The 26,765-nt window shown below is 40.4% G+C and overlaps 1 protein-coding gene across 1 annotated transcript in view; it reads right to left on the bottom strand.

Moving 5' to 3' along the window:
- Positions 1–7,223, bottom strand: part of LOC141757663 (transmembrane protein 132C) — a 179,311-nt gene extending 172,088 nt beyond the window's left edge. Inside the window, exons 1-2 of the mRNA XM_074618283.1 lie at positions 6,807–7,223; positions 6,212–6,422 (exon numbers count right to left, since the gene is read on the bottom strand). Coding sequence (XP_074474384.1) covers positions 6,212–6,278 — 67 coding nt within the window. The 5' untranslated portion in view covers positions 6,279–6,422; positions 6,807–7,223. The remainder of the gene's footprint in view (positions 1–6,211; positions 6,423–6,806) is intronic.
- Between the last annotated feature and the right edge of the window lie 19,542 nt (positions 7,224–26,765).

The raw sequence follows: 26,765 nt of genomic DNA, 5'->3' as shown, positions 1-26,765 counted from the left end.
TCATTCACATATCTTGAGGTCAAAGGTCAAGGGACCCCTTTGAAAATGACCATGCCAGTTTTTACTTGCCACAATTTAGCGTAACTTTGGATTATTTAGCCTCCTTCACAACAAGATAGTATAACACCAATGGTACCAATGGATTCTTTAGGTTTTGTAGTTTCATATGATACCAGTATCTTCACTCTAGCTTTAAAACTGAGCCTGCTACAACCTAAAAATAGCAAGTTGTGCTAATGCATTAAAGAAATCAGTGCCGTTAAAACAAATTTGCGTTAACGCGTTATTATTGTTTTAACTTTGAGAGCCCTAATATTAATATAATACCTTTATTTATATAGCACTTTTTTAAAACACTCAGTAACAAAGTGCTTCACATATTGGATAAAATATACACATACAAATACAAACCATACATACATACATAGACTAGAATTAAAGCACACGACCAAATGAACAAAACTAAAGACAAACAGAGAGTGTTTATAGTTTATAAAAAGGATAACCTATAGAAATTATTGGTTTTCAGCAGCTTCTTAAGGGAGAGTGACTTCTCTTCTCCGCTCAGGAAGATATTACTCTTTTATATCTTTACATAACAAATAGTTGTTTGCTGCGATATTAGTGCTCTGAATATCGAATGCAGCACCTTTGACACAGTCCACAGATTCAACGTATCTGATGGAAAGGGGAAGGCTGTTCCAAAGTTTCGCTGCAACCACAAAAGCACGGTCGCCTCTGGAGTTCTGTGAGGTTAAAAGTTCAGTCGTTGGTCGAAAAGGATACCGAGATGCTTAAAGGTGAAAAAATTATGAAAACGTTGTAAGGAAAACATTCAAAGCGCACAGGGGGAAAAAAAAAAAATCCTTTACAAGTTGGTGCAAGCATTGCAAGAGTGTTGCCTGAAAGTGAAAGAAAATTCATCAGAATGACAAACAGTGCAACTGAAAAGGTTAACATGGACAAATCATTTACTTGGTTTTTGGTTTGCCACAGAGAGGGACAGACCGGGACTGAAAAAAACATCACTGAACTTTGACCGGTCAACCACACTCAACAGCCTTGAACAGCGCAATCATGATAGCCGGTAATAAAGCTGAATTGACTAAAAGTCCTGATGGAAGATATTGTGAATACAGCATCAAAGCTGACTAATCTACAGTAAGCAAGATTCAAGAATCATCCACCAGATATACTTTTTCCACTGTTTATAATGCAGTTGTGTAGCATTCAGGACTCTTTCTGGACAGGTGGTCTTACAGTAACACACACCTGCGGCCAAATGACCACTCTAAGAGAAAAAAATGCTCTTTACATTTGTTGTGCACATTGGCAAAAACATTTTTTGTGATTTTTTCCGTAGTCCACAAACCAATGGGTGACATCACAGAGTCTACGATCCTAACCATACCTTAAAGGGATAGTTCATATTTTTTTATGTAATGTCATATGAGGTACTTATCCATAGTCAGTGTATTACCTACAGTTTAGAGAAGCAGGCAGTAATACCAACACGGAAGATAAGAAATATACTGCAAAACGTATTTTAGCCACCTAAAAGAAAGGCTCACCTAAAAAAATCCATATCAGTTTAAGTGTACGCAGCAGCGTAACACTTATTGTGATTGGCCTTGGTGCAAATTTTTTTTCTCGGGCTCTCGCCCCGAACACAATTGCACACTAATGTGCTCACGGACACACGCAACCACTCCAGACAATTGCAAAGCAGACAATTGCTATGCCACCATGGAGAGGCTCACAATACAACTCCCATCCTGCAAAAAACAGCCTTAGATCAGCACCACGGAAAGCAGCCGAAGCGCCAAATGTATCAACTCTACTCTGACAGCCTGTCCTGGACTCAGCGGCCAAATGTTATCACAGATACAAATTAGCCTACAGTATTTTTTCTAGAGGTAACAATTACATTGCTATAGATTTAAATCCCTGATCCCGTTCTGTAATAAGAGAAACCTGTAGAGCTTAGAAGTAATCTATATGATACCTTCTTATTTCACTACAAAAACCTAAATAAGGCTGCGGCTGGCTGGAGGGAGATCGCCAGGGAGCTGAAAGTTTCCCCACTTGCTATACTCTATGTGATTTCTGTTTAAAAAGAACAAATATAGGAGGATAAGTGGTTATGTCTCCAGTCTGATCTCGAGCGCACAGCTCTGTGTGTATAAGTGCATAGGAGCGGATTCAGTGTAGACAGAGAGCGATGTTCGGATACTTGTTTGCTGTTAGAACACAGTGTGGGAAGGTGATTTTTAGGCCCCTGACAGCTTCTGGGCCCTTGTGCAACTACACCTGTTGCACTGTCGATATTTACTTTATTAAGTGTATGCTATATTTAGAATATTTTCACTGCTTTACATTGCCATCAGACAGCCCTTTCCAAGAGCGATCTGAAGCCGCTATTTATGCTCTCTTCAAAGCCACCAGACTCCCTTGAGAAAAACAGTCATTTTACCTCGCAGAACACGGGAGTTGCTGGTCTACCACTTCATCGAACACAAACTATTTGTGTTATTGTGTGACTTTGGTGAATCCAAACTAACCCTTTCAAACACCAAAGTCACACAATAACACAAAAAAAAAAAAACATCGAGGCAGCAATAGACCAGCAACGTCTGTGTTCTGCAAGGTAAAATTACTGTTTTTGTCAAAGGAGTCTTTGAAGAGAGCACAGATGAATATAACAGCTTCAGTTCCCTGTCAGAAAGGGCTGTCTGACGGCAAGGTAAAGCGGTTTCTCTAACTCTAAGTAATTAAACTCTTGCGTTTAGGTTGTGACAAACATGGTTAAACAGGTAGTGGTGATCAGACATCTGAAATTGCCAATTGTTCTTGAATGCTTCCGGCTACTGTGATTCGGGGTGTATGGGTTCTGTGTGTTAGAGAGACACAGAGAGAGAGACCAAGAGAGCTATTATTAAATTAAGGCTAAAGGCTTTTTGGTTTTGTAACTTTTCAACTTTCCATTCCAATCCACTCTGGTCAGGCCCACACACATACTAAAGAGCAGGCAAGCTCCGAGTGGGAATCCTCCCACTCTTGTTACCCACAATGCCCTTTATCGTCATATACTTATGAACAGGTAATGAAAACTATACAGTATGCATACATATACTGTACATACACTATGTCTTTTTTTTTGTATTTCACCTACCATAAGGTTGTTATAATGAATACATAATGATTAATTTTGGGTTGCCACATTCTGAGACAAAATGTATGTGAATGATCCCTTTTGTTGGTGTCGTATTAATAACGTCATGAAGCTGTTCATAACAAATTCCGCAACTTTTATAACTTTGCCTCACTGTGAAGTGGTAACTAGGCAAATTTTTCCCCCCTGAAACTTTTTCTATCTGACTAAGAGATGACAATCCTCCAATCTGTCATGTTTAAAAAAAAAAAACTGCATCACATCCTATAGCATGTCAGGCTACGTGGAGTATTTCCAAATCTCCTGATGGCCAGTTTGACAGTATGTGAGTGTGTGTAGGTATCCTTACAGTATGTGCCTGTCAGGCCGTGCGTCTCAAGGAGACAACCTAGAACCTCTCGGTGAAAGCAATCAGATGGCTGGAGAGTTATAATATCCTCTGAGACTCTGCACACCAGGGGGTTGACTGACAGGATGGAATCTGTCTTTTTTCCCTCCTCTACACTTTCACCTGCAAAGATTAAGTGGCTGACTAGAACCAGCGAGACGTGGATCAATCTTTGGCCAACCTGTATATTTGTGGAGTGAAAAAAGCCACTCGCCTGACTTTTTTTTTTCTTTTGCCAATACATATTTTAGGGAATATTTTACCTCTTTTCCAATTGCTTATAATAGCATTTGCAACTTGATGGCTGAAATTCACAAAAAAATAAGTTATAGCAACCAGTTGGTTAAAACAAATCCACAATACAAACAAAAACAAAAATACTTGCTTAGTTTCAGGCAATTAAACCACTAGTTAAGTTTAGGAAAAAACAACATGGATGTTCAGTGAAAATGACACTAAACATTGTGAACAGGGGACTTGAACGAAGCAGCCTCTTGTTTGTTGGACCCATCCACCGGTGTGTGTCCTTTCACTCTTAAAGCTACGTCACCACACTCCCTGTGCATTTTCCCTGACTGTTTAATATTGACACGGATGGGTTTACATTGTAGTTAATGCAAAACCCATTGCATCTCACACTGACGCAAAAGGGTGCCTTAAGCATCACCGAGAGCCTTGACAAAGCACCAGTATTTGACACCCTGGGAATGGGAATGGGCCGGATATATTCGATATTTAACATTTACTTCTGTTTTCACTTCCACATCAGCAGAAGTGGGTAATAGCAAGTTACATTCACTCCCTTACATGTACTAACGGTTATATATTTTGTAAAATAAACGAGTTGGATGATAAGACAGGTAACTCGGACTCACAATCTGTCCGTCAAATACGAGCTACATAAAGGAGGGCTTAGCGTAGCTTAGCTCAAAGACACAGGAGGAAACTGCTAGACCTGTCTCTGTCCAAAGGCTGAAATAATTGCCCACCAGCTCACTAATTAAGGATGTTGTATCTTGTTTCTTTAATCCGTACAAAAACAGAAGTGTAAAAAGGACAGTTCACCCTTTTATGTAGGGTTATGTGCGTGACTATTTCTTGGCCGGGTGCTGTTAATTGGCAAAATGAAAGTTCCTCGTAGTAACTGTGACTATATACAATGTGTCCGTGAAGATTGTGACACTAATGTGACTTAGTGATGCTACCTTTGAACAGATGTAGCATATCTAAGTATAACTCAGGTATAACCCAACAGGAAAGGGGAAAGTTGAGGTTGTGCCTCAGGTTCAAGGGTTGCTCAACTGTTATTGGAGCACAGACTGAAAAGTGGCGGGACTTAGGAAGTGTCCATTCCGAGTGTGTCATTTCGTCACCATAAGGTTTTCAGGCTAACAGCGAAGAGTCTTGTACGCCACTGGATACCTGGTTATTATATAAAGTAACTGTACTTTACTTGAGCATCTGTTTGTTTCCAGTCTGTCAAATAATCTGACACAGCAGTGACTTTTTTAAATGAAATGTGAATAAGCAGAATAAGCAATCTCCTATAAATACACACAGTAGACTGCGTATTTCTCCATCATCTACAATGACAAAGATACCTGTCGTCTGGTAGTCATACCCAAGTGAGAAAGATAGTTTTTGTACGCCACTGGTTACCTGGTTATTATATAAAGTAACTGTACTTTTATTTGAGCATCTGGTTGTTTCCAGTCTGTCAAATAATCCGACACAGCAGTGACATTTTTTAAATCAAATGTGACCATATAGCCAAATGAAAGGATGGACAAAACTACACAAAAAGAATGAGCAATCTCCTATATATACACACAGTAGACTGCGTATTTCTCCATCATCCACAATGACAAAGATACCTGTCGTCTGGTAGTCATACCCAAGTGAGAAAAATAAGTGTTTTTCATATCCCTTTGATTGACAGGTATATACAGCAAGGATGAAACATGATTTTTTCCCTACATATGCATGTTTTTGTAATCTGCACAAGCCCACACATCTTGCAAAAACACAAATATAACGTCCAAACATCTGCACTCTCACAGGCAATTACAGGAGCACCCCAAAACAGGTGCACACACACACACACACGTACACACACACACAAAAACACACATTGATTTCACCCACACACAAGTTGTTTTTTTTCTCCAAGTGCAAAAGTGCTCAAACTTAGCAAAAAAGATGCACTTCTCTTTTTCTGGGTTTGTGTCTGCAGCCTGTTGTTATTCCTGATGCTCTGCAGTGCCACACACACACACACACATATACCGCATCCCATTTATGTTGCTGCTATACAACACCATCAAACAACACCCAAACCCACACATACACACTCCCCAGGCAACTGTCACAGTTCATTCATGTTAATATCACCAAGTCATTTTGTATTCTGCCACGGCAGCTTATACAGCTAATTATATGTCTCATAAATCATATATGTCCTCTTGGCTGAAGGGAAAATCATTTGCATTTTCATTAAATGCTCAAACACTAACTGAATAAAACCACTCTGTAAAAGGTTGATGCATTTACAGTGGCTCTTATTATGTGACCATTACCCTTTCATTTTGCGTAATTGGCGTGTATGAACACAAGTGGCATTAGCTGATGTTTCTCTGGAGGGTCTTTCTTACCTGTGCACAGGAGAAGTGCGGTGAGTCCCACGCACCGGAGAATCCACACGTCTCGCCTCGGACTCATGTTTATTCTAGGTGAGGTGGGGTGATGGAGAGAAGCTGGTGGATAAACTCCCTCAGCAGAAAGGCGCACAACTTTGCACGCGATTTATCCTCTCTGGGCAGTTCTCCATTTCAAACAAAACAGCTGTATTCCGTCCGACACCACCTGTCATCACAGACATTGAACGCACCATCAGTATCATCCCCTTAAAAACACACTTATAGGCTAGAAAACAGGGGGAAAGAAAGAGAAGTCCACATTTTTTGTCGATTTTTACGCCCAAAATGTATAAAGCAACAATGCCTCTTTGTTGCTGATCTCATTCTCCACCATACATGTTGATTTAAAGTGTTAATTTCTCAGGATAAGACAGGTGCCTCTGGGTGCGTAAAAACAAATCTGTCAGCCAATCTCACCCTACAGCACCCAGGATGTTTAATATTTGACAAATATGCGTGTCAAGGGTTTCTCATACGTCTCTCAACAACCACTGTGCTACAAAAATCCTGAATTGGGAATAAGAATAAGTGTGAAATTGAGGTTTCTTACCATATTTCTCTTTTTGCACAGGATACAGGCGCAGCGGTTTCGTCCAATACTGACATTAAAAATAGCCTTTTTTTTCAAGCTGGAATGATTTCATCAACGACACGAGCAAAAAAAAAAAAGTCCTCAACAATCTGTGTTTCCCCAAATAGATCTCATGAGACGCGCAGCAGCTACTTGATTTTTCTTCTTCTTCTTTTTCATAGAGTGGTGGTGGATTGACAGCGATCCAAAAAATCACCTGCTAAGTGACATTCAGCCTGTAAAGCACACGCGAGATCTGACAAATTATTAGTCCAACTTTTCCACGCGATATAGAGAAGAAGCGTGCGCAGAATAGTCAGTGCATGGATGTGCGGCAGGTAGGTGAAGTGGATCCGGTGAGCTTGTTGCCGCTCTGCGCCCTGTGGCTGTCTGTGTGGACACGGAGAAGCGCGCTGGTGCAGAAACTGAGGAGGGGTGGTGGAGGGTGGGGGTGCTGGATGGGCAAATTAGAGGTTTTTTTTGCGGGAGTCACGTCAGCAAGCATTGTGCACATCCAATTCCCATCTCGTACCTCATTGGGATTGCGCTTTTTTTTTTTTTTAAATAAAAAGCCTTAAAAAAACGTTTTATCGAACAATTGCTATTGTTGCTGCTATATTTATAATGTTTATTGTTATTCAATTGATTGATTGATCGATTGTCTATTATACGGGGATGAGAGAGTAACAAACAGGAACAAATAATCTCACTGCCATGTCAATGTGTATGTGATCAATAAACTGAACTTGAACTTGGATGAAAAAAAGAAGTTGACAGCAAATTACCATTAAATAAGCAGAGTTAATTTCATAAACAATTACATTTATACATATAAATGAACATATACCAAAAAAAAAAAAAAGGACCAAAGAAACAGAAAAATAAGTAAATTACCTCCTCATATTTTAATTACATTTTCGGTTGAGTGGTGAAAATGAGCATGAGACTGGGGGCTCTACAAGTAGACAATAATTACAATTTAAACAAGTAGAAAACTTCATCAGGTGTATTTATACAGCATGAATCAGCATTTAATTTAAAATTAAATAATACAAATAATAAAGGAGCTCCCTGCACTTCTATAATCCACAATATACAAAAATCTGAGGTTTGTGATATGTAATGAAGTCAGACATCTTCATGATTAAATTGCAGGTTAAAGTGGTTATCAATGGCACAAAACAGCACACATTACATTTTTTTTTTTTATTCCACCACTCCCATAACCCGGATGGCTCATTAGCGTCCAGTCAATGAGGAGGAGAGGAGAGGAGAGGAGTAGTGCAACCTGTTGTGTCCTTCGGGTCGTTCATGAGAACCAACAGTGCCACCTATGGGTCACCTCTGACTTCAAGCTGCTGCCCTCAGTGAGCTCCATGACTCATGACTCCGACACGAGGAAGGAAGTGCTGCTGTAACTATGAGTTACTACTTCGGCTCAACTGTAGGCTGGAAATGGTGATATACCTATAAAGGAGCAGTCACTCCTTGGAGTGGCATAACAGTATATGCAATCTACTCCATGTGCTGGGGTAGACAAAATAAAGTGAACACCTCAAATATGAAGTCATTAAAAAGTAGGTCACAATGTCTCTCTATTGATCAAAAGGTTCACAAAAATAAGGAACATTTTCTCCAAAAAAATCATTTTACAGAAAAAAAAGAAGCAAGAAACTTCAATGGCAGCAGTACAATTACAATATTTATAATATTAAAGGGGTACTCCAGCAATTTAGTGTTGCACTTCCATAAAGTTGGGGAACGAACAAGAGACAGATTATGCAAGTAATGGTTAGAAGTTATGCAACAGAGGCCGAGATATCCTGACTTTCATCACTAGTATAGTCATGGTCTTTCATTATAAACCCTCCCAGCCTTCATAGATGCCCACTACTTCCAATCCCTACACCTTGAGTTAATAATTTAGGCTTTAGTCGTTACGCTCCCAGTTTGGAGAAACAGACATGAGTACCAGCACAGAAACAAAGCAATGTACTGCTGTGGACGGGGGCTGGCAGCAAAACGTATTGTAGACACCTAAAAGAAAGGTCCACCTAAAATATCAATATCTGCTATATTTTCTGACTGGGAACTGAACTGAAAGTGAAACTTATACAGTTTTTGCTAGGAGTCTGGTGGTTTTGAAGAGAGCATAGATAAGCTTCCCTTTCAGTTTAGTTCCCTGTTGGAAAGGGCTGTCTGACAGCAAGATAAAGCGGTGAAAATATTTGAAATAAAGCGTTTTTAGGTGGCTTAAATACATTTTGCTGCCAGCCTCGTTCACAGCAGTATATTGCTTTGCTTTCCGTGATGGTACTCCTGTCTGTTTCTCCAAAATGGGGATGTACCTACAGTCATCTATTGTAGGTAATACACTGACTATGAATAAGTACCTCATACCATCCCACTTCAAAACACCCAAACTATCCCTTTAAAGTACCCAAAGTAAAAGTACTCTTTATGCAGACTGAGCCATTTCAGAATATTATATCACTAGATTACATTTAGTGATGCATTAATGTGTAAGCATAACCAGTGTTGCATCTGGTAGAAGTAGAGCTAACTTCAACTGCTTTATCTATAATGATTTCTTCGTTGTTTGTATTAATAATCAGAAAGTACGTAATGTTGTCAAATATACAGTATATAGTGGAGTGAAAAGTACAATATTGGCTTCCAAAATGTAGTGAAGTATAACCACCAGAAGGCGATATGTGGGGGGAGGCCATCCCTCTTGTTACCAAAATGACCAAAATGCATCCTCCTCGTTAACCTGCCATTCACCCCTCACTATCCCCTGGTAGCAGAGAGAGTGCAGGGGCAGAGGGGTTGTTTAGTTGAATACGTTAGTCTAGTCAGCCTGACTTATTGGTCCTTTATCTAACTGAGGTTTGTGCAAGTTCGAATCTAAGACCATGGCTCTGAAATATCAGTAGCCTAACTGTGCTGTGTATTGATATATCCATGGCGCTGTCCGTGGTCCTGAAGTAGTGGACGGATTTGTAACTGCGACTTATTCTCTGAGTCCTGCCCTTCTGTCGGTTTCATCTTAGATCTATAAAATTCTCTAGACTATATAGCTATATTTTCTGTAAAATACAGAACCAAAAGAGTCGTTCATGGAGCGGTTCGTTAGTCCGGCACATTCTCACACCCGACTCGTCAAACACCGCCGCTTGGTCAGACCGACGCACAGGTGACCCTCTTGCGTTACTTTTGGACATGTCAGGGACGGTGTGTCAATATACACACGTTACATGCATAGTGTCCTTTTTAAAATAAACTTCACAGGAAGTTAGGTTTAGGCAACACAACCACTTAGGTAGGGTTAGGAAACGGTCATGGTTGATGTTAACTTCACTGACTAAGGACACACGTGATTAGTTTCACACGAGACACGAACAGCGGTCTCCTGGTTGAAAGTCTTGTGCTTGTTTGACCCATCCACCACCCCTCACGCCATTGATAATACGCCACTTGCTCCGACCATCGAATAAAACACCACGGGTTGGTGTACTTTGGAGTTAGTTGAAAGCCCGGTTTGTCACATACTGTTGCTAAAGGGTGCCTCCGTGCGTCGGTTCCCAATGCCGAGGGGCGCTACCCGATCGGCGGTATTTGACAAGTTGGGAGTGAAGACGGGTTGGCTAGTTGCCGGTGAACAAAACAAACCAGTTCCGTCACCCCTGTTGAAAATTAAGAAATCGTCTACTGAGTATAACGTTGCATAAAATGGAAATACTCAAGGAAAGTACCTAAAGTCTATCCATCTATCTACCCATCTGTACATCCATATCTTCAAAGAACGGTGGATCACAGCTGTGGGTGGTTTTGCTTCCTCTGCACCCTGCTGGGTGAAAAAGCCCGAGCTGCCAGCAAACACGCTCGCTCTTCCTCAAGAGAAGAAGAGAACAAGCCACACAATGGGACACACAAACCAGTGACACGTTGAAAGGCAGCCAGAGGAACCACCCGGCAGCTGAGGCCCCTCCACAACAGCGCTAAACTACCAATTACAGGCCATCAGCAGCGGAGTGGAGGGACCCCGTGGGTTTTGAAGAAAGAGAGAGCTCCTTCCTTCATCCTCTCCTCTTCCTCCTGCTTTTCTGCTCCACCATCACCATTCAAGTAGAATGAGATATCAAAGCAGAAACAAATTCTGAATTTCCATCTCAAATGACGGCTCTCGAGGAAGGCTTCCCATAATAACACATGGCCAACTCGTAGGAGCTGACATAAAATATGGATTGTGCGTGTTATTGTTGCTGTTGTATATACACTCTTGACATCAGCTGCCTTCTTGGATCTTGGCCTGTCACACAAACATATAATTATTATGTTTCTTGCACGTTATTTATGGAATGTGTCCCGAAGCATGTTATTACTTAAAAGTTGATGTCTGAAAAATGTCAAATAAATGCTTTGCAGAGCTCTAAGCGACAGATGGTGGGTAATAATATTCATGTTAAAACAATAGCTATCAAAGCAATGTTACCAGATGAAAACATGTTTCTTTAAATGATTTCTTACATCATCAGGATATCCCCTTCGCTTCTGCCAGTGTGCAACACAGGTCTGGAAGGTGAAGCCAATGCAGAAGTGCCTTAAACTTGCATTCTTTCTAACAGCCAGCAGGGGGCGACTCCTTTGGTTGCAAAAAGAAGTCCGATTGTATAGAAGTCTATGAGAAAATTACCCTACTTCTCACTTGATTCATTACCTCAGTAAACATTGTAAACATGAGTTTATGGTCTCAATCGCTAGTTTCAAGTCTTCAATACAGCATGATGTTCATTTAGTAAATTATGGTCCCATTTAGAGTAAAATAGATGATAAGGCAGGGTACGCTTTAGGGCGTAGTTACCTTGTGATTGACAGGTCGCTACCACGGTGTCCGTGTTTTATAACTTTTACCCTTTCACAGTGTGTTTTCAGTTCATGAAAGGTAAATATAACATTTTAATCGCTTAAAATTGCCTTATTTAGTGTTTGGTTGTACTTAGCTTGACCCTCTCATGTCACTTCTGGTTGCAAAAATCCAAGATGGCGACAGCCAAAATGTCAATTGAGGCTTCAAAATGGCAGTCCACAAACCAATGGGTGACGTCGCAGTGTGACTATGTCCACATATTATACATATATATGGTTTCTGCCCACTTTAACTTACTTAAACACGCTTTCCCCACTTTACCTCTATTTCTTTTCACACAGCGTCTCTTACTTCATTCTACAGTCACAGAAATATTCTGAGGACGCCATGGCTCTGACCTTTACTATCCTCCCTGGCTGCTTATAATGTTGGTGATCTAAGAACTTAACTTTATTGCAGTCAGTATAAGTTTCACTGATGAGAACATTAGCTACGTGCCTAAAATACAAAATGTTAAATGTCCGTCTTGAGCAACAGTGAAGTAACTTTTTCTCCTTTTTTTTTTTCAGATACAGCAGACACATATATCTACTTTATATTTTGCAACGACCCCTTTCACCCATTTTATTCATTTATTGAACTCATTTTTGAATCCCTGTCTGGAAGTATTTGTCCAATCCAGACAGAATTTACAGTATTGCAGTAAAAGATGCTGCAGTTTATTTCACAGGACTGAAGTCATTCTGTAGCTTGTTTCACCTAATAGTTCCCACAGTGAGTGTTTAATAAGCTACTGATGAAAGAGGCAAAAAATAGACTTAAAACAGATTATCTGATGGCAGTGTTAGAGGAGGGGGAAGACTCGGCGTGACCCCGCACAGACACACATCCAGGCTGTGAAATTTTAACTGGCGTCTACCTCCCGGTGAGCAGAGTCTCATGGGATGTCACTTTGTTGGCTCTGTTGCTTTCGCTCTGGGACGGGTTGTTACAGCTGCAAGCTTCTTGGCAGCAGCTCAGTTTGCAAAATGCTGAGAAGTTTATAGAAGGAGCTGACTTTGTAGAAATGTCTCATATATAATATATCTCAATCTTCCCTTCTCTTATTTACATAAGGGGTCATGTAAGCGGCGTGATCCCTTAGCGTGGGGACATACGGGGGTGCCACGTGGGGGATAACGCGCTGTTATTGGTCGAAGTTTCATAATGTGGTCCTAAATCAGATACAGGTCTGATTTTTTGCAATGCGACCTCAGTCTGAACAGTCATATCGGAATTCATGCGATTTTTACATCACTCTAGATCAACATTCGTCACTCCTGGCTCCGACTCCACATCCACACACACCTCCATACAGACATAGATGTCATTGCTCCACAGAAAGCCATAATTACATTTTTTTTCTCTCTTTCTCCTCCTTATCTGTGACTAATCTGTGGCTTCCCCTGCACATCAATTTAAGAATTAAACCGTAAACGCTGACTTCAGAGGCCTCCATGTTTACTTCTGTCCAACAGTGTGCATGTGGTGTCTTATTGTCTTTTCTGCATGCGGAAAAGTCTGTTTATAACCATGACCAGCAGTGGCAGACTCAGGCGGTCTGAGGGGAGAGCTTAAAAAAAAAAGGGGCATCAGCATGCAGAAAGTTTTCTAGGGCAGACTGTATGGCACTGCATCATGTTTTCTTCATTTTAAGGCCAACCTAGAGGGCACTACATCGATCTTTCTCCACTGGAAGGGCACCCTATAGGGCACTTTATCATGTTTTCTTCATATAAGAGCAAACTATAGGGCACTCCATCACATGTTCTCTACTGAAAGGGCACCCATAGGGTACTTCATCACATTTTCTCTACTGAAAGGGCACCCTATAGAGGACACTTCATCATGTTTTCTCTACTGAAAGGGCACCCATAGGGCACTTCATCATGTTTTCTCTAAGGGCACCCTATATGGCACTTCATCACATTTTCTCCGCTGGAAGGGCACCCTAGAAGGCACTTCATCATGTTTTCTCTAAGGGCACCCTATAGGGCACTTCATTGCATTTTCTCTACTGGAAGGGCACCCTATAGGGCACTTCATTACATTACCTCTACTGGAAGGGCACCCTAGAAGGCACTTCATCATGTTTTCTCTAAGGGCACCCTATAGGGCACTTCATCGCATTTTCTCTACTGGAAGGGCACCCTATAGGGCACTTCATCGCATTTTCTCTACTGGAAGGGCACCCTAGAGGGCACTTAATCATGTTTTCTCTACTGGAAGGGCACCCTAGAGGGCACTTTATCATGTTTTCTCTACTGGAAGGGCACCCTATAGGGCACTTCATCATGTTTTCTCTACTGGAAGGGCACCCTATAGGGCACTTCATCCCCTTGTCTCCACTGGAAGGGCACGCTAGGTCACTTTATCCTGTTTTCTCTACTGGAAGGGCACCCTATAGAGCACTCGTTTTAGAGCACTTCGAACATGGGGGCACCGTGGGGGGCCAGTTCACACTGGAATCTGATATTGGCCACATTTAAAAGATATGGTGAACAGCCAAACAAAACAAAACAAAAAATCAGAATTGAGCACTAAGGCATTGTAGTGTGAACATAGCCTATGCCATGAGTCACATGTGTGTTATAAGTGTGGGGTAACTGTTATGTATCTGTGGTTCATGCCAATTAATTCACAACTCGGATTCCCGTGTCGCTTTCACTTTCGAAACGTAGTTATTTTAAGCTAAAACATGTTTTTTCCTAAACCTAACTAATTTGTTTTTGTTGCCTAAACCTAAAAAAAAAAGCTGTAGTTTTGTTACCTAAATCTAAATAAGACATTTTGTTTGTGTTCAAACGTAACGTTTCGTTGAAATTTGCAGCGTGTTAGAACGTGTTGCTTTTAAGTTTCACTTTTACAACATATTAGGTGTAGTAGGCCCCTACTGACCCACATCTATGGTGCTTATAGCGACCGATAACGGCTATTTATATAACATAATGTTATATATACCAGTCGAATCGTGTGGGTTTGTGAGCACACTTTTGATGATGATTGTGGTCGTCAAACAACAATGAAAGCCAACCCATGTTTTGTAGTTTTCAATACTTTTAATGTGAAACAGCAGCAGAATGTGACATTGCATTAGGAGAGTGAACAGTAAAAAGTGAATCTGATATCAATAGGGGGAAAAAAAAAAGTCACGCTGGATTATACGCATGCATCATATCCCGTGAATCCCTTGTGCGTTTGCAGGCAATTTTAATTCAGCACAGGATTGGCAGACTCCGCCACTAACAATTAAATTTAGTACACATCGAAAGTTAAATACAGAATCTAAATACAATGAATGGAGCATGAAAAGTAACAAGTATGTGGTTTGATTTCATGACAACCTTAAGAATTACAGCTTTAATGTTCCTCAACATAGAAACACAGGAGTTTCCTGGACAATTTAACCACAGGTTTATGTTACAACTTATCAGTTTGAGCTGTTTCACATCTGCTTTTGAAAAATAATGTTTCATTTTAGTCAGTTTATGGCGGATGGCTCTGAGTATTGCCACAACAATAACCATCCCTCAGCTGCCATTATTATAGAGAAGAAGCCAGCAGGAGATGGAATCACAGCATATTATTATCAGTCCCTGAATTGGACCAAAAAAGGGGCCAATACCCTAGCAGTTGCATGACATGATCATCGCATGTGCCTTGGATATATTTATGCTTATATCTTAGTAATATATCCCACTTTAAATGTATTTTTGGCCAACATAGGACATACATTTCCACAGTTTGTAACATACATGTATATTGGGTTAATACAAACTTTTTATGTAGCTACTGATACAAATCAAATTATATACAATATAATATTGAATATTTGCTATAATAAAAACGTACAATATGATATTCTCTTACAGATTTAATTGGATAATAAGAAGAAGGAATACCAAAGGCATTTCCAGCACCGTTTCCTTTGTTGGTTGGGTCGGTTAGGTTTAGACATGAGGAGTGAAATTGGTTAGGAGTAATCCAATAAGCCAGTATCATGGTAAGCCAATCAGAGGCAGAGTAGGGAGGGTTATGCCTTCGCCATCCTCGGAAAAGAATATGCTGGCAGGTTCACAATGAGAAGTAATGGTACGGATGTGAACAAAAAACAGGGGTGCCATTTCAGACGCTGTTATTATAGCTTCTGCTTGGCATCAGTGTCGCACAAAACATAATGTTAAGCTCAATAATTGAATGTTTCGTATTGAAATCCCATGTCACAGTTCACATCTTTCTTTACTTTTTTAACTTTAACTATAATACTTATATCTTTGCCTCTTTCAAACACAGTTGATAATCTTTTGTACCGATAATTCAGCCGAGAGTTTCCTCCCCATTCAAACCTCTCGAGTGCTCCAACAGCGAGTCCCCTTGCATTGTCTCAGCAGAAAACGAATGGGACCTTTGCTATCGGAAGCTTAGAATGTACCCAACTTCATGTTAAACTACAGGTAACCATAGCAACAGTACTTCTTATTCATCCCATGTTACAGTTAGTAGTGTTTCTCTCACTTGTTTGCACTGACCTAGGGTTAAACTGAATAAAAACTAACTTTAATTTGTTTTAAGTAGTAGGCGTAGGAACACATGATAATACAGGTTGTACAAGGTAATACAAGTGTTCTGACAATTTGTTGTGTATTATATAGCTGACACAAGTAATTACAAAGTGCCGCTGACAACCTGATTGACACCATAAACATGTTTAGACACAATTTAGCCCTGAGGGTAATTCATTTAGAAGCAGCCATACATGTCTCAGGGCTCATCTTTTCCTCTGTTTCTTTCACACTAACTGTGTCTGTGTCTAACTGGCTGCATCAGGCTGTGAGATAATTTGAAGAAAAGAAATTTCTCCTCTTGTGATTCCAGCTGCCCTCTTATTAGTATTTCTCAAGGATACATCAGCTGGTTCACACACACACAGAACATGTGCTCTCTTCCAGGCAAAATCACTGAAGTATTGATTAGCTGTATTACATCCTTTTGCCGCTGCCATTGGGCAGACTTGGAGCGAGGCTGTTAGCTGATCTGTATTGATTTAATGAGGACAAATGTATGGAGGATATGCTGCTCCTGCCGATAAACGCTTCTTTTGTTGTCTTGTGCACGTTTTCTTCGTCAATTTTTTAAAGCGTCTGAGTTGGGTGTGTTTCCGGTGCATAATCATCCACAACTTGAAGATAAATAAAATATTGAGGAAAAGATTGACGGAAAGAAATCAGCACTAAAACAACATGTACAAGTCCACTAGTCCTGCTTGTTTGATCCGTCTTTATTCCCAGAAAATGATTAAAAAAATTAGAAAACATGCAAACCAATATACAGTCTCAAGTGCAAAACAAGCAGATACTCGACAGTAATTCCAATCATGAGGCCTTCCTCTTGCTGCTCCAGCTGCGTTCTCCGTCTGATGTCAGGGTAGAGTAATTAACATTTATCAGTCTCCAAGAGAGACCTTTCCCCAACAAGGGGAGAATGATGTGTTACCTGCCGCGGTCATTACTTGCCCACTGCACTGCTCCCTCAGCCATTACCAACAACAGGCAGCCAGGGAAAGAGGTCCAATCAAGGCCAAAGCTGTCATCAGCTGCCATTATGTGCTGTAGAGCAGGTAATACTTAGTGGCCGGCCAATTTGACATGGCGGACTCAACTTGCAAAGTTCATGACCAGCGATAGCCATTAGATCTAATGGTTACCCACATAAGAAATGATAGGCTATCTTGTAAAAGAAAAAGAAAAAAGATCATTACCATTCCCGAATAAAAAGTAAATACCTTACTTGACTGGGATAAGCTGCATTACACACTCTATGGTGCATTTGATACAGTTGTATAATATTTTTTTCTGTAGGTACAATACATGCCTGTAGTCTTTTATTATTCTCCATACACACATAGCCAATCCACTTGTGTACAGGTAGCATAATGATAAATAATTTAATTGATAACCAACAACAAAGACAACAAAGCCTTCCAGCTTGTACTGTACCGAGCAATATTTGGTCCCCTGAAAACATGGTTTTTAATGTAAAGAACTTCTCTATAGCATGAAACATTCATGACTAAATAAACAACAAAGTTAAAGTTCGGGGGGAAAAAAATCCTTAGTCATTGTTTTTTCCATTGGGTTTTGGATTATTGCAGAAAATAAGCTCTTTGGCAAAGACACATTTATGATACTTACACATTTTGTTTCAAGACAATCTCCACAAATGAACACCACTTTTATGATTTTTGAAGTGTGGATGCAATCGCCAGAAGTAAAACGCTAACGTTAGGCTATAAATGACTTACACCACGGTCACATGACCACCACCACCACTAAGCTAAATGCGGACTAGTGTTCGGCGTGATAACGTTTTGTAGTCTCATTTTGCCAGTTCTTAGCATCCGCCTGTTTGAAGACATGCAAAGGCTTCAAAACTTATGAGTATGATATTTATTGATTTATTTTATGTCATAGAATAAAACATTAAAATCTCTTATGTTAACCTCAGACCTTATTTCAGACATCTAACCAAAAACCCATTGACTTCGATACGAGGGAACCGGGAAGTGCAAAAATGCAAATTTATTTCCGGGCTTTAGGGCTCATTCCTGCAGCACTCTATTCAAATGTTGCTAAATTCTGGTTGGTGCATGAAAATATGTGACATCACCTTTTTCTAACTAACCCCCGCCCACTTCAAACCAATGAGAGGAGCACAGACGAAAACAAAAATGCTGAATTCTCTCATGTGCAATAACAAACACTTTTTCAACTTTGCCAGAAAATTGTGTTTTCATGTCGGACCCTGTCGCTCGTATTAAGAAGCTCATTATGAAAATAGGGTCTTTAAGGATGTTAAAATCGTCTGACAGCACCATATACAGTTTTATCTCAGATAGTTCCAACTCTTAATTGAAACTAATGTTTTTATGTCATAATATTTACACTGCATGAATTATTAAAACCCAAGACTTAATGTTTTTCTATACTAATTCATCAAATGGAAATATTCTAGATGTCTTGTGCTTCAGTTGAGCCTTTACCCCCTGCAGTTAGACTGACATAGTGGATATCTTTAGAAACTAGAATTTCTAATAAAGCGCTTTGGGTTTAACCAATCTCTGGCTGCGCAGTGTGAGTTTGTAATGACTGGTCCACTGGCACGCCACTGCTTGTTAAGCAATCCGATGCAAAGTACAACAGAGAATTAAACGCTCTTCTGATTGACCATGCATATTGGCAATTACTTCACAACGTTGCATGTATAATCCAAATATCTCTTACGTAATGCATGCAACACGATACAATCATCATGTTGCACTTAGTGGGCAATCCCCAGATCTGAAAATTTAAGCCAATGCAGAAGTGTCTTAAACTTGCATTCTTTCTAATAGCCAGCAGGGGGCGACCTCTCTGGTTGCAAAAAGAAGTCTGATTGTATAAAAGTCTATGAGAAAATGACCCTACTTCTCACTTGATTTATTATCTCAGTAAACATTGTAAACATGAGTTTATGGTCTCAATCGCTAGTTTCAAGTCTTCAACACAGCATGATGTTCATTTAGTAAATTATGGTCCCATTTAGAGTCAAATAGACCATAAAGCAGGGTATGCTTTAGGGTGTGGCTACCTTGTGATTGGCAGGTCGCTACCACGGCGTTGTCCGGTTAATGAGAGTCAAAAGTCAGTTCAACGCTCTTTGTAACATTGATCAGCACCACAAAAACAGGAAGTAGGTGAGCTGCTGCTTGAGCCAGAATGGACCAATAAACATAACACAAAACATAATATAGAAGTGTGATGTTATTACTACTGGTTTTATTGGTTTCCCACAGACTCCCACAAATGCATGCAGAACTCATTTACATACAGCAATGTGATAACAAAGAACAACATGATAAACCTTCGGCAATCCCACAATGAAATCTCCACATTTGAATTTAATTATTGCATATTCACCGGAGGTGCACCAACAGTAGCTTTGTGTAAAAAAAAAATTAATTGAAAAACGGCATTAATTAAATAGTCTAGCAAGGGTATCGTTTTAGGCACAAAGTACATATCACCTTTTGAATTGATGTATAATCTCCCAGCCACTAAAGTACAGACTGATTTCATACACCTTGAGACGGAGACTATAGTCGGCTTCAATTAAAAAGTGTTTGATGAATCATTGTCGTGAAGTTATCCAGTCGTAAAAGAAAACTTCTCATTTTATAATGTCAGACAGAAGGAGATACTCCTGCATTTGATTTGTATGCGAGGCAAGACAGACACACTGACAGTGATACTGCAACTACAGGGGTTAGACAGCTACCTGGAATGTATGCTAATAATGTTTCAACATCCTGACAGTATCATGGAATTGCTTGTCCTTGCACAGGAAGGAATACTGATTGTTTACTGATCACACAGCATGTGAAAATGGGAAAAGAACCTGCTGCTGACATATCTGGTAATAGATCAACTTGGTGAGAGGCTTCTCCCAGAGCCAAGAGATTTCCTTTTTCAGCCTGGTGACACAGAGAATAGCGCTGTTACACGCCCAGGTGGCTCAAGCTCCTTTACTGTCTCCCTTTGCAGCACCGCCAAAAACATCAGCTCCCCATTGCGGTCCCTGGCTAAGTGGGACAGACGGCAACAGATTGCTATGCAGCCCATTTAGCTGCAGTGCTAAAGGCCTCTGTGATCCACTCAGAGCTATTTAGAAGGCTAACTGCAACACACTTTGCCTGCAACCTCCAGTGCAAATCAGGGATGCACTTCCAAAATATTTAATCAATTACCTTTTCCAATTACTTTTTCAGCTCCAGTGGTAATTGGTAAACATTATGTCTGATATTACAAGGGGCAGTTTGATTCCTGAGTCAGCCATGATTACAATCCATGCATGCATGGAGTGCTAAATGGATTTATTATTCAAAGTATTAAGTATTAAAAACCAAGATCATAGTGAAGCCTCAGTCAAGTCATCTGAGGCCCACTTAAAGCCCCTGAAAACGTGGCTTCAAGTATTAAGTATGTGATCGCTTTTGTGAAACGGGCCCCCAATTGGTGCACGGATGAATGTGACACCACCTTTTTCCAAAAGAGCTCCGCCCACTTAAAATCAGTGAAATAAGAAATACATAAACCTCTAATATGAAATAGCAAAAACTGTCCTAACTTTGGTGTGTTCATGTAAGACCCCATCGCTCATAGTTGATTGCGAAAATATGTTTTCAGTGTCTTTTACTCCTGTTGCAATTTTGCATCCCCAATCATGATCCAGTCCCAAACAACAACCACATACAACCAGTGGGCAACCTCCGGGTCTGAAAAGTGAAGCCAATGCGGAAGTGCCTTAAACTTGCATTCTTTCTAACAGCCAGCAGGGGGCGACTCCTCTGGTTGCAAAAGGAAGTCTGATTGTATAGAGTCTATGAGAAAATGAGCCTACTTCTCACTCGATTTGTTACCTCAGTAAACATTGTAATCATGAGTTTATGGTCTCAATCGCTAGTTTCAAGTCTCCTTCAATACAGCATGATGTTCATTTAGTAAATTATGGTCCCATTTAGAGTCAAATAGATAATAAAGCAGGGTATGCTTTAGGGCGTAGCTACCTTGTGACTGACAGGTTGCTACCACGGGGTTGTCCGCTTTTCGTCTTAGAACTTTAACCCTTTCACAGTGTTTTGAGTTCATGAAAATTAATTATAACCTTTTTGTTCATCTGAAAATGTCTTAATCAGCATTCGGTTGTACTTAGCTCCACCCTCAAACAAACACTTTTAACCAAGAGACCGGTGTTCGTCAGTCGCTAGTCACGTGAGTCGACAACCATGACCATTTCCTAACACTAATTAAGTAGATGTGCTGCTTAACCCTAAATTCCTGTGAAAACGGGAGTTAATATTGAACAGACACTGTGCATGTAACGAGTGTATATTGACACGCCATCCCCGGTCCTTGCAAAAATAACGCAAGTTCCCCCGTGCATCAGTCTCCGATGCCAAGAGGCACTGACCAAGCGGTTGTATTTAACGAGTTGGGAGCGTGAATGTCACTTCTGGTTGCAAAAAAACAAGGTGACAATGGTTAAGAATGCCGAACTCAAGGCTTCAAAACGACAGTCCACAACGTGACTACTTCCATTTCTTATACACAGTCTTTTCATACAACACAAGTGTTTTCTTGTAGTTTGTTCGCAAGACCTCTGAAAGATAGTGAACACAATCCAATCACTGATGCTGCGCTACGGATGTTCTTATCTCAAGTAGATCAACAATACATTTCAACTCATAGAGAATATTTTGAGACTATAGGCTATACATATTAATGGTGGAGATGTCCTTGTGTGTGTATTCCACTTTTTTCTTACATTTGAAGTAGAGCAAAAGACCCTCATAGACAAATGAAATGCTGAAGACATCACCAGAGAAGGTCAGGTAAGTGTATATATTGCTGCTGCTGTTGCATGCGAACCAGCATTTGCACGTACGCGTATGATCAATTCTGTCACAGCGTGTTCCCAACCATCTGGTTGGTTGTGCAGTCAGAACACAATCTATGTCTTGGGTGGACTTACGCTTTCTTTCTTTTTTTATGATGTGGTCACATGCTGATTTCAATCTAGTCACCTGAGATGCATGTTAATTGTCTCTAAAATCATATCCACCCTCACGGCAGATGGTTGAGAACATGTGAACAACCAGGTCTGAGAATGTATCGCAGTTCTGTATGCAGCTGCAACAACAGAACAGGGCAGAGATACAAAAATGTGCCCTGAAACACAAAAGGCAAGAAAAATAGTGTTTGCCATGTTTGTGTCAGTTTGTCTAGACAGGTTGATACAAGGGCCCGCTGTCCACCACACTAATCATGACATCAAACGGCATCTGATGAAATGTCTAACTGTGGAAGTAATGGCCTGCCAAAGTGTTTACCCTCCAGTCCCTGGATATGTCATAGTGACATATGAAAGTGCTTAAACTCAAGGAGGCGGTGGGGGCCATTGAGGTTGGAGAGGTGTTCAAATGCCGGAGCAGCATGTTTGTAATGAGAAGAGAAGAGGGAGCACTGCAGCAGCATAAAGAAAGAAGAGCTCTATTGCACATTAAAGTGTGGGATGTTTTACCGAGGGTAATAAAGCCCCCGGCTAATCACATTCGCCAGGAGCGCACTATCTTTCAGCCAAAGACCAATGTACAATCATCCAGGTTTAGCATAATAAACAATATAAATCATTCTTCTTTTTTCTGGCGTGAAGAAAAAAGAGGACAGACAGGGATTCCTGATATTGCAGTAATAGATTTTAAGTGCGTGTCTCATCTCGCCAGATACAAATGTGAATTTCTTTGATACGGTTATGCTTGATCTGCAAAAAATATAAAATATGCATTGGCTGTTGCTTTTGGAGGCTATAGTTTTGTCACAGTTTTAGTAACATTGTCAAGAAGTACTGCAGTAGTGTTGTCAGTGATAAAGGGTCAAATAAGCTAGTTTAATGTCAAGTGAATTAGCTAAAATATAATAAAACAAAAGCCTGAGCAGGTTTCTCAGCTTTTTTCAGAGTAAAAGAAACAAAAGCTTAGTTCATTATGATCACATCGAGCTCAGCTTTTGTAACCCAAATATCACCTGATGTCAAAATGTCCTTTTTCTACTTTAACCAGACTAAAGACCCAGAACAAAACCAAAACCAAAACAGTCTATGTACACCGTCTATTTACTGAAGAGACACCGTCTGCTCATTAGCTAAGTTACCATGCAACCACCCACCATGTCGCCATGACATAAATGCAGCCAACCCGGGCCTATTGTTTAGTCAGCAAAGTGGTGACACAATCACATATGGATGTATTTTATGATTCATTTGGCTCTGGAGGACTCGGGGCAATTAAGAGCCTCATTCATTACGAAGAGCATCCTGCTGAATAGTAAGTAGAGGCTCTTGGGGGAGGAAGATGAAACAGGTTTCCTGCTTTAGACTGCCACAAACACAAAAGCAAGATTTAATCAGGCAGTTTATTCAGCATCCCGTGCAATTATCTTCACTGGCAACACTTTACCTTTCACTGCCTCTTTTCAATTATTTCAGCCTGTGTACTAACTCATGGATTTACCTACCTTTGTGCTTAATTTGATATTCTAAAATGCAATTATACACTGTTGATAAAACATTCAATTACAGGGGTATACAATGCATATCAAATGTATTTCTAACGCACACAGGCTCCGCCCTCTACTCTCCTTCAATCACGAGCACGCTTTCGCCTACTGAAAATATGCAGAAGCGTTGCCGGCCAATCAGAACGTGCCTACCTAAATGTGTGGACCCCCACAGTATATAAAGCAGCACACACTGACATCTGCAATCCTTTTTCTCTTCAGCAAACAGCGATTTGCCCACCAATCTGCTTCCTCCTCGGATGGAGTCGCCACTTCAGTGAAAAAAAGAACATGTGGCACCTGTAGAGGTGGTTTGCCGGACATGGTTTGGATGCCAGGAAGCACAAGCGGCACTTGATTACCATTCCCCCATCAGTACGGGACGACCAGCGATACCAGGGGGTCCCCACAACACCTGCTGACATTCATGGTCTCAAAGGACAGATCCCACAACTTTTGATTGTTTGATTTTTTTTTAGTTTATAGAAAATATCCTGACAACTATTGAAGGGGTTGCCATGAAATTCTGTACAGACATTCATGGATCCCAGATGATTTATCCTACTGATGACTGATCCTGGCTTTTCCTCTATAGTGCCACCACGAGGTTGACATTTGTGGTTTGAGTGAAATACCTCAAGGACTATTGAATATCAATTTGGTACAGACATTCCTGTTCCCCTCAGGATCAATTATAACTTTGGTGATCCTCTGACTTTTAATCCTGCACAATCTTCAGGTCAACATTTTCATTTTACAACTTTATGACCATATACATGCAAAACTAATGACATTCCCTTCATCTTCAGCTATAGGCCTACATTGTGGTTTGTGATAATTAGCAAATGTTAGCACACTGTCATGCTAGATGGTCAACCTGGTAGACATTATACCTGCTTGACATCAGCATGTTAGCATTGTTAGTGTGAGCATGTTTGCATGCCGGCATTAACATTTATCTCAAAGCGCCACTGTGCATAAGAACAGCAAGACATGTTGTCCACTCTCTTATCAGACCTCATTAAACTCTGTGTAATCGTCTCTCTATGGGGGACAAGGCTTTCAGTGTCCTACACATTTCATCGCCTCTGCATCTCCCATCAATACACACATCTGTTGCCTTTTTTAGGACATAACTGAAAACTCATCTTTTTCAATAAGCTCTCCCCCACCGGCTTTTTAATCTGCATTTATAAAATGCATCTGGCTATCCTTGACAGATCCACTTGTCTTGTTTTCTGTGTTTTTCATTTTGCATGGATTTCTGCTGCTTGTACAAATTTGTTGACCTTTAATTATGATTTTTAGTCCTTGGCTGACGGATTTGAAATTGGCTTTTGAATATAAAGTCTCATTATTGTACTAAACTGTGGACATGTTTATGTTTGCATACTTCAGTTTCTAGGACACTGTGAGACCGACATTATGCTTTTCATAAGGATTTCTTTGAATTGCAGTGATCTGTCATCTGGTGCAAGGCAAAATAGCACCATGCATAATTATTGTCCAGTTTGTCTCAAGGATACCAAAACAAAACAGTAGATAAAGAAATGCTTTAGAAAGAACATTTGGAACTGCTCCAGCATAATTCAAAGATAAAAACTAATCCAACTGATGACTAAATACTGTTTGGAAAGTTGACTTTTCATACCTACCGTTTTTTGTTGAAGCAAAATTACACCCGTTGAAATTGAAAGTCAATTTTGACTCAACATTTTCTGAGCAAAAGGATGCCTTTCCTCCAAATATCCCACCAATGGAAGGTCACCAAATGCATGATACCTACTCAAGCGAGAAAAGATGAAAAATGTGTTTAAGGTGCATCATCACCCCTCCAATCTAATGGAGAAATAAATAAATTGAGAAATTTTTGGAAGCCTATGAGGTTATCACAAAAAAAGGTGGTTCATTCAGTTTAGTTTAGTTCATGGTGAAGAGCAGGAAGCACTTTGCCCACTCGATGATGATATGAGATGACGTGTTGTGGTGCAGAGGCACTCCTTTATAGAATTAGGTTCATTGAACAGTGCAAAAATGAAATAGAATTATTTCTCTAGGATTTTATAGTGACACATAAAGCACATAGTTTGGCATCAAATTCCACCAGCCAAAGTGGAGGAAAGAGACCTCCACGCTGTGCACTTGTGAAACTTGCCAATGCCTTCGGCTGAGTATCGCATAACTTCTTGTGGGAGGTTTGGACTTTCAGTAAAATGCGTAAAAGGCAGAGCATATTTTTAAAAATATTCAAATGTGCATCACAAAAGCAGAGTTCAGTACAGAAGGGCATGCATCTCCATCTGGGCAACGTGACAGACTGAACAATTTCCCCTCCAGCAATCAGTAGTGCATCATGTGGGTTTAAGGCTACGGCGAGGGTCGCACCTTCCACCGAGCTGGGCGTAGATGATTTAATCATATCGTATGCAGAACCTTGTACAAAAGGTTACCGAACAAACTGGGCGAACACTGGATGTAAATTGGACCTAAAATTGGATCACAGCCTATAAGCCTTACCCAAACGCTAAGTATAGTATAATGAAGAGAGTCTTTACTTCACTACCTCTTGTTATCAGAAAACTGTCACGTAAAAAGCTCTACATAGAGGAGAAAACAATTCCAACTGTCTTAGAAAAGACGATGTGAAGCTTAAATGACAAGGAGCGGCTTCGGGAGATCAGACAGGTGACAGTTAGAGGTACAGAGGGATAATTGGGAGCACGGAGGCGTCAAAGCCACCTGGCAAGTTAAAGGAAAATTCTTCCTTTTTCTTTTTATTCTGCGTACATCATTGCTTTGAGTTAGGTGACATTTTGCTAACTAACTGATCTGGGGAATGCGGCCACGTCGCTCGATCAAAACCAGACAGGTTCAGGAAAC

The sequence above is a fragment of the Sebastes fasciatus genome, chromosome 19, assembly GCF_043250625.1.
Source record: "Sebastes fasciatus isolate fSebFas1 chromosome 19, fSebFas1.pri, whole genome shotgun sequence".
NCBI classification, from domain to species: domain Eukaryota; kingdom Metazoa; phylum Chordata; class Actinopteri; order Perciformes; family Sebastidae; genus Sebastes; species Sebastes fasciatus.
Note: the sequence above shows the minus strand (reverse complement) of the source record. Positions and strands in the feature narration are given on the sequence as shown.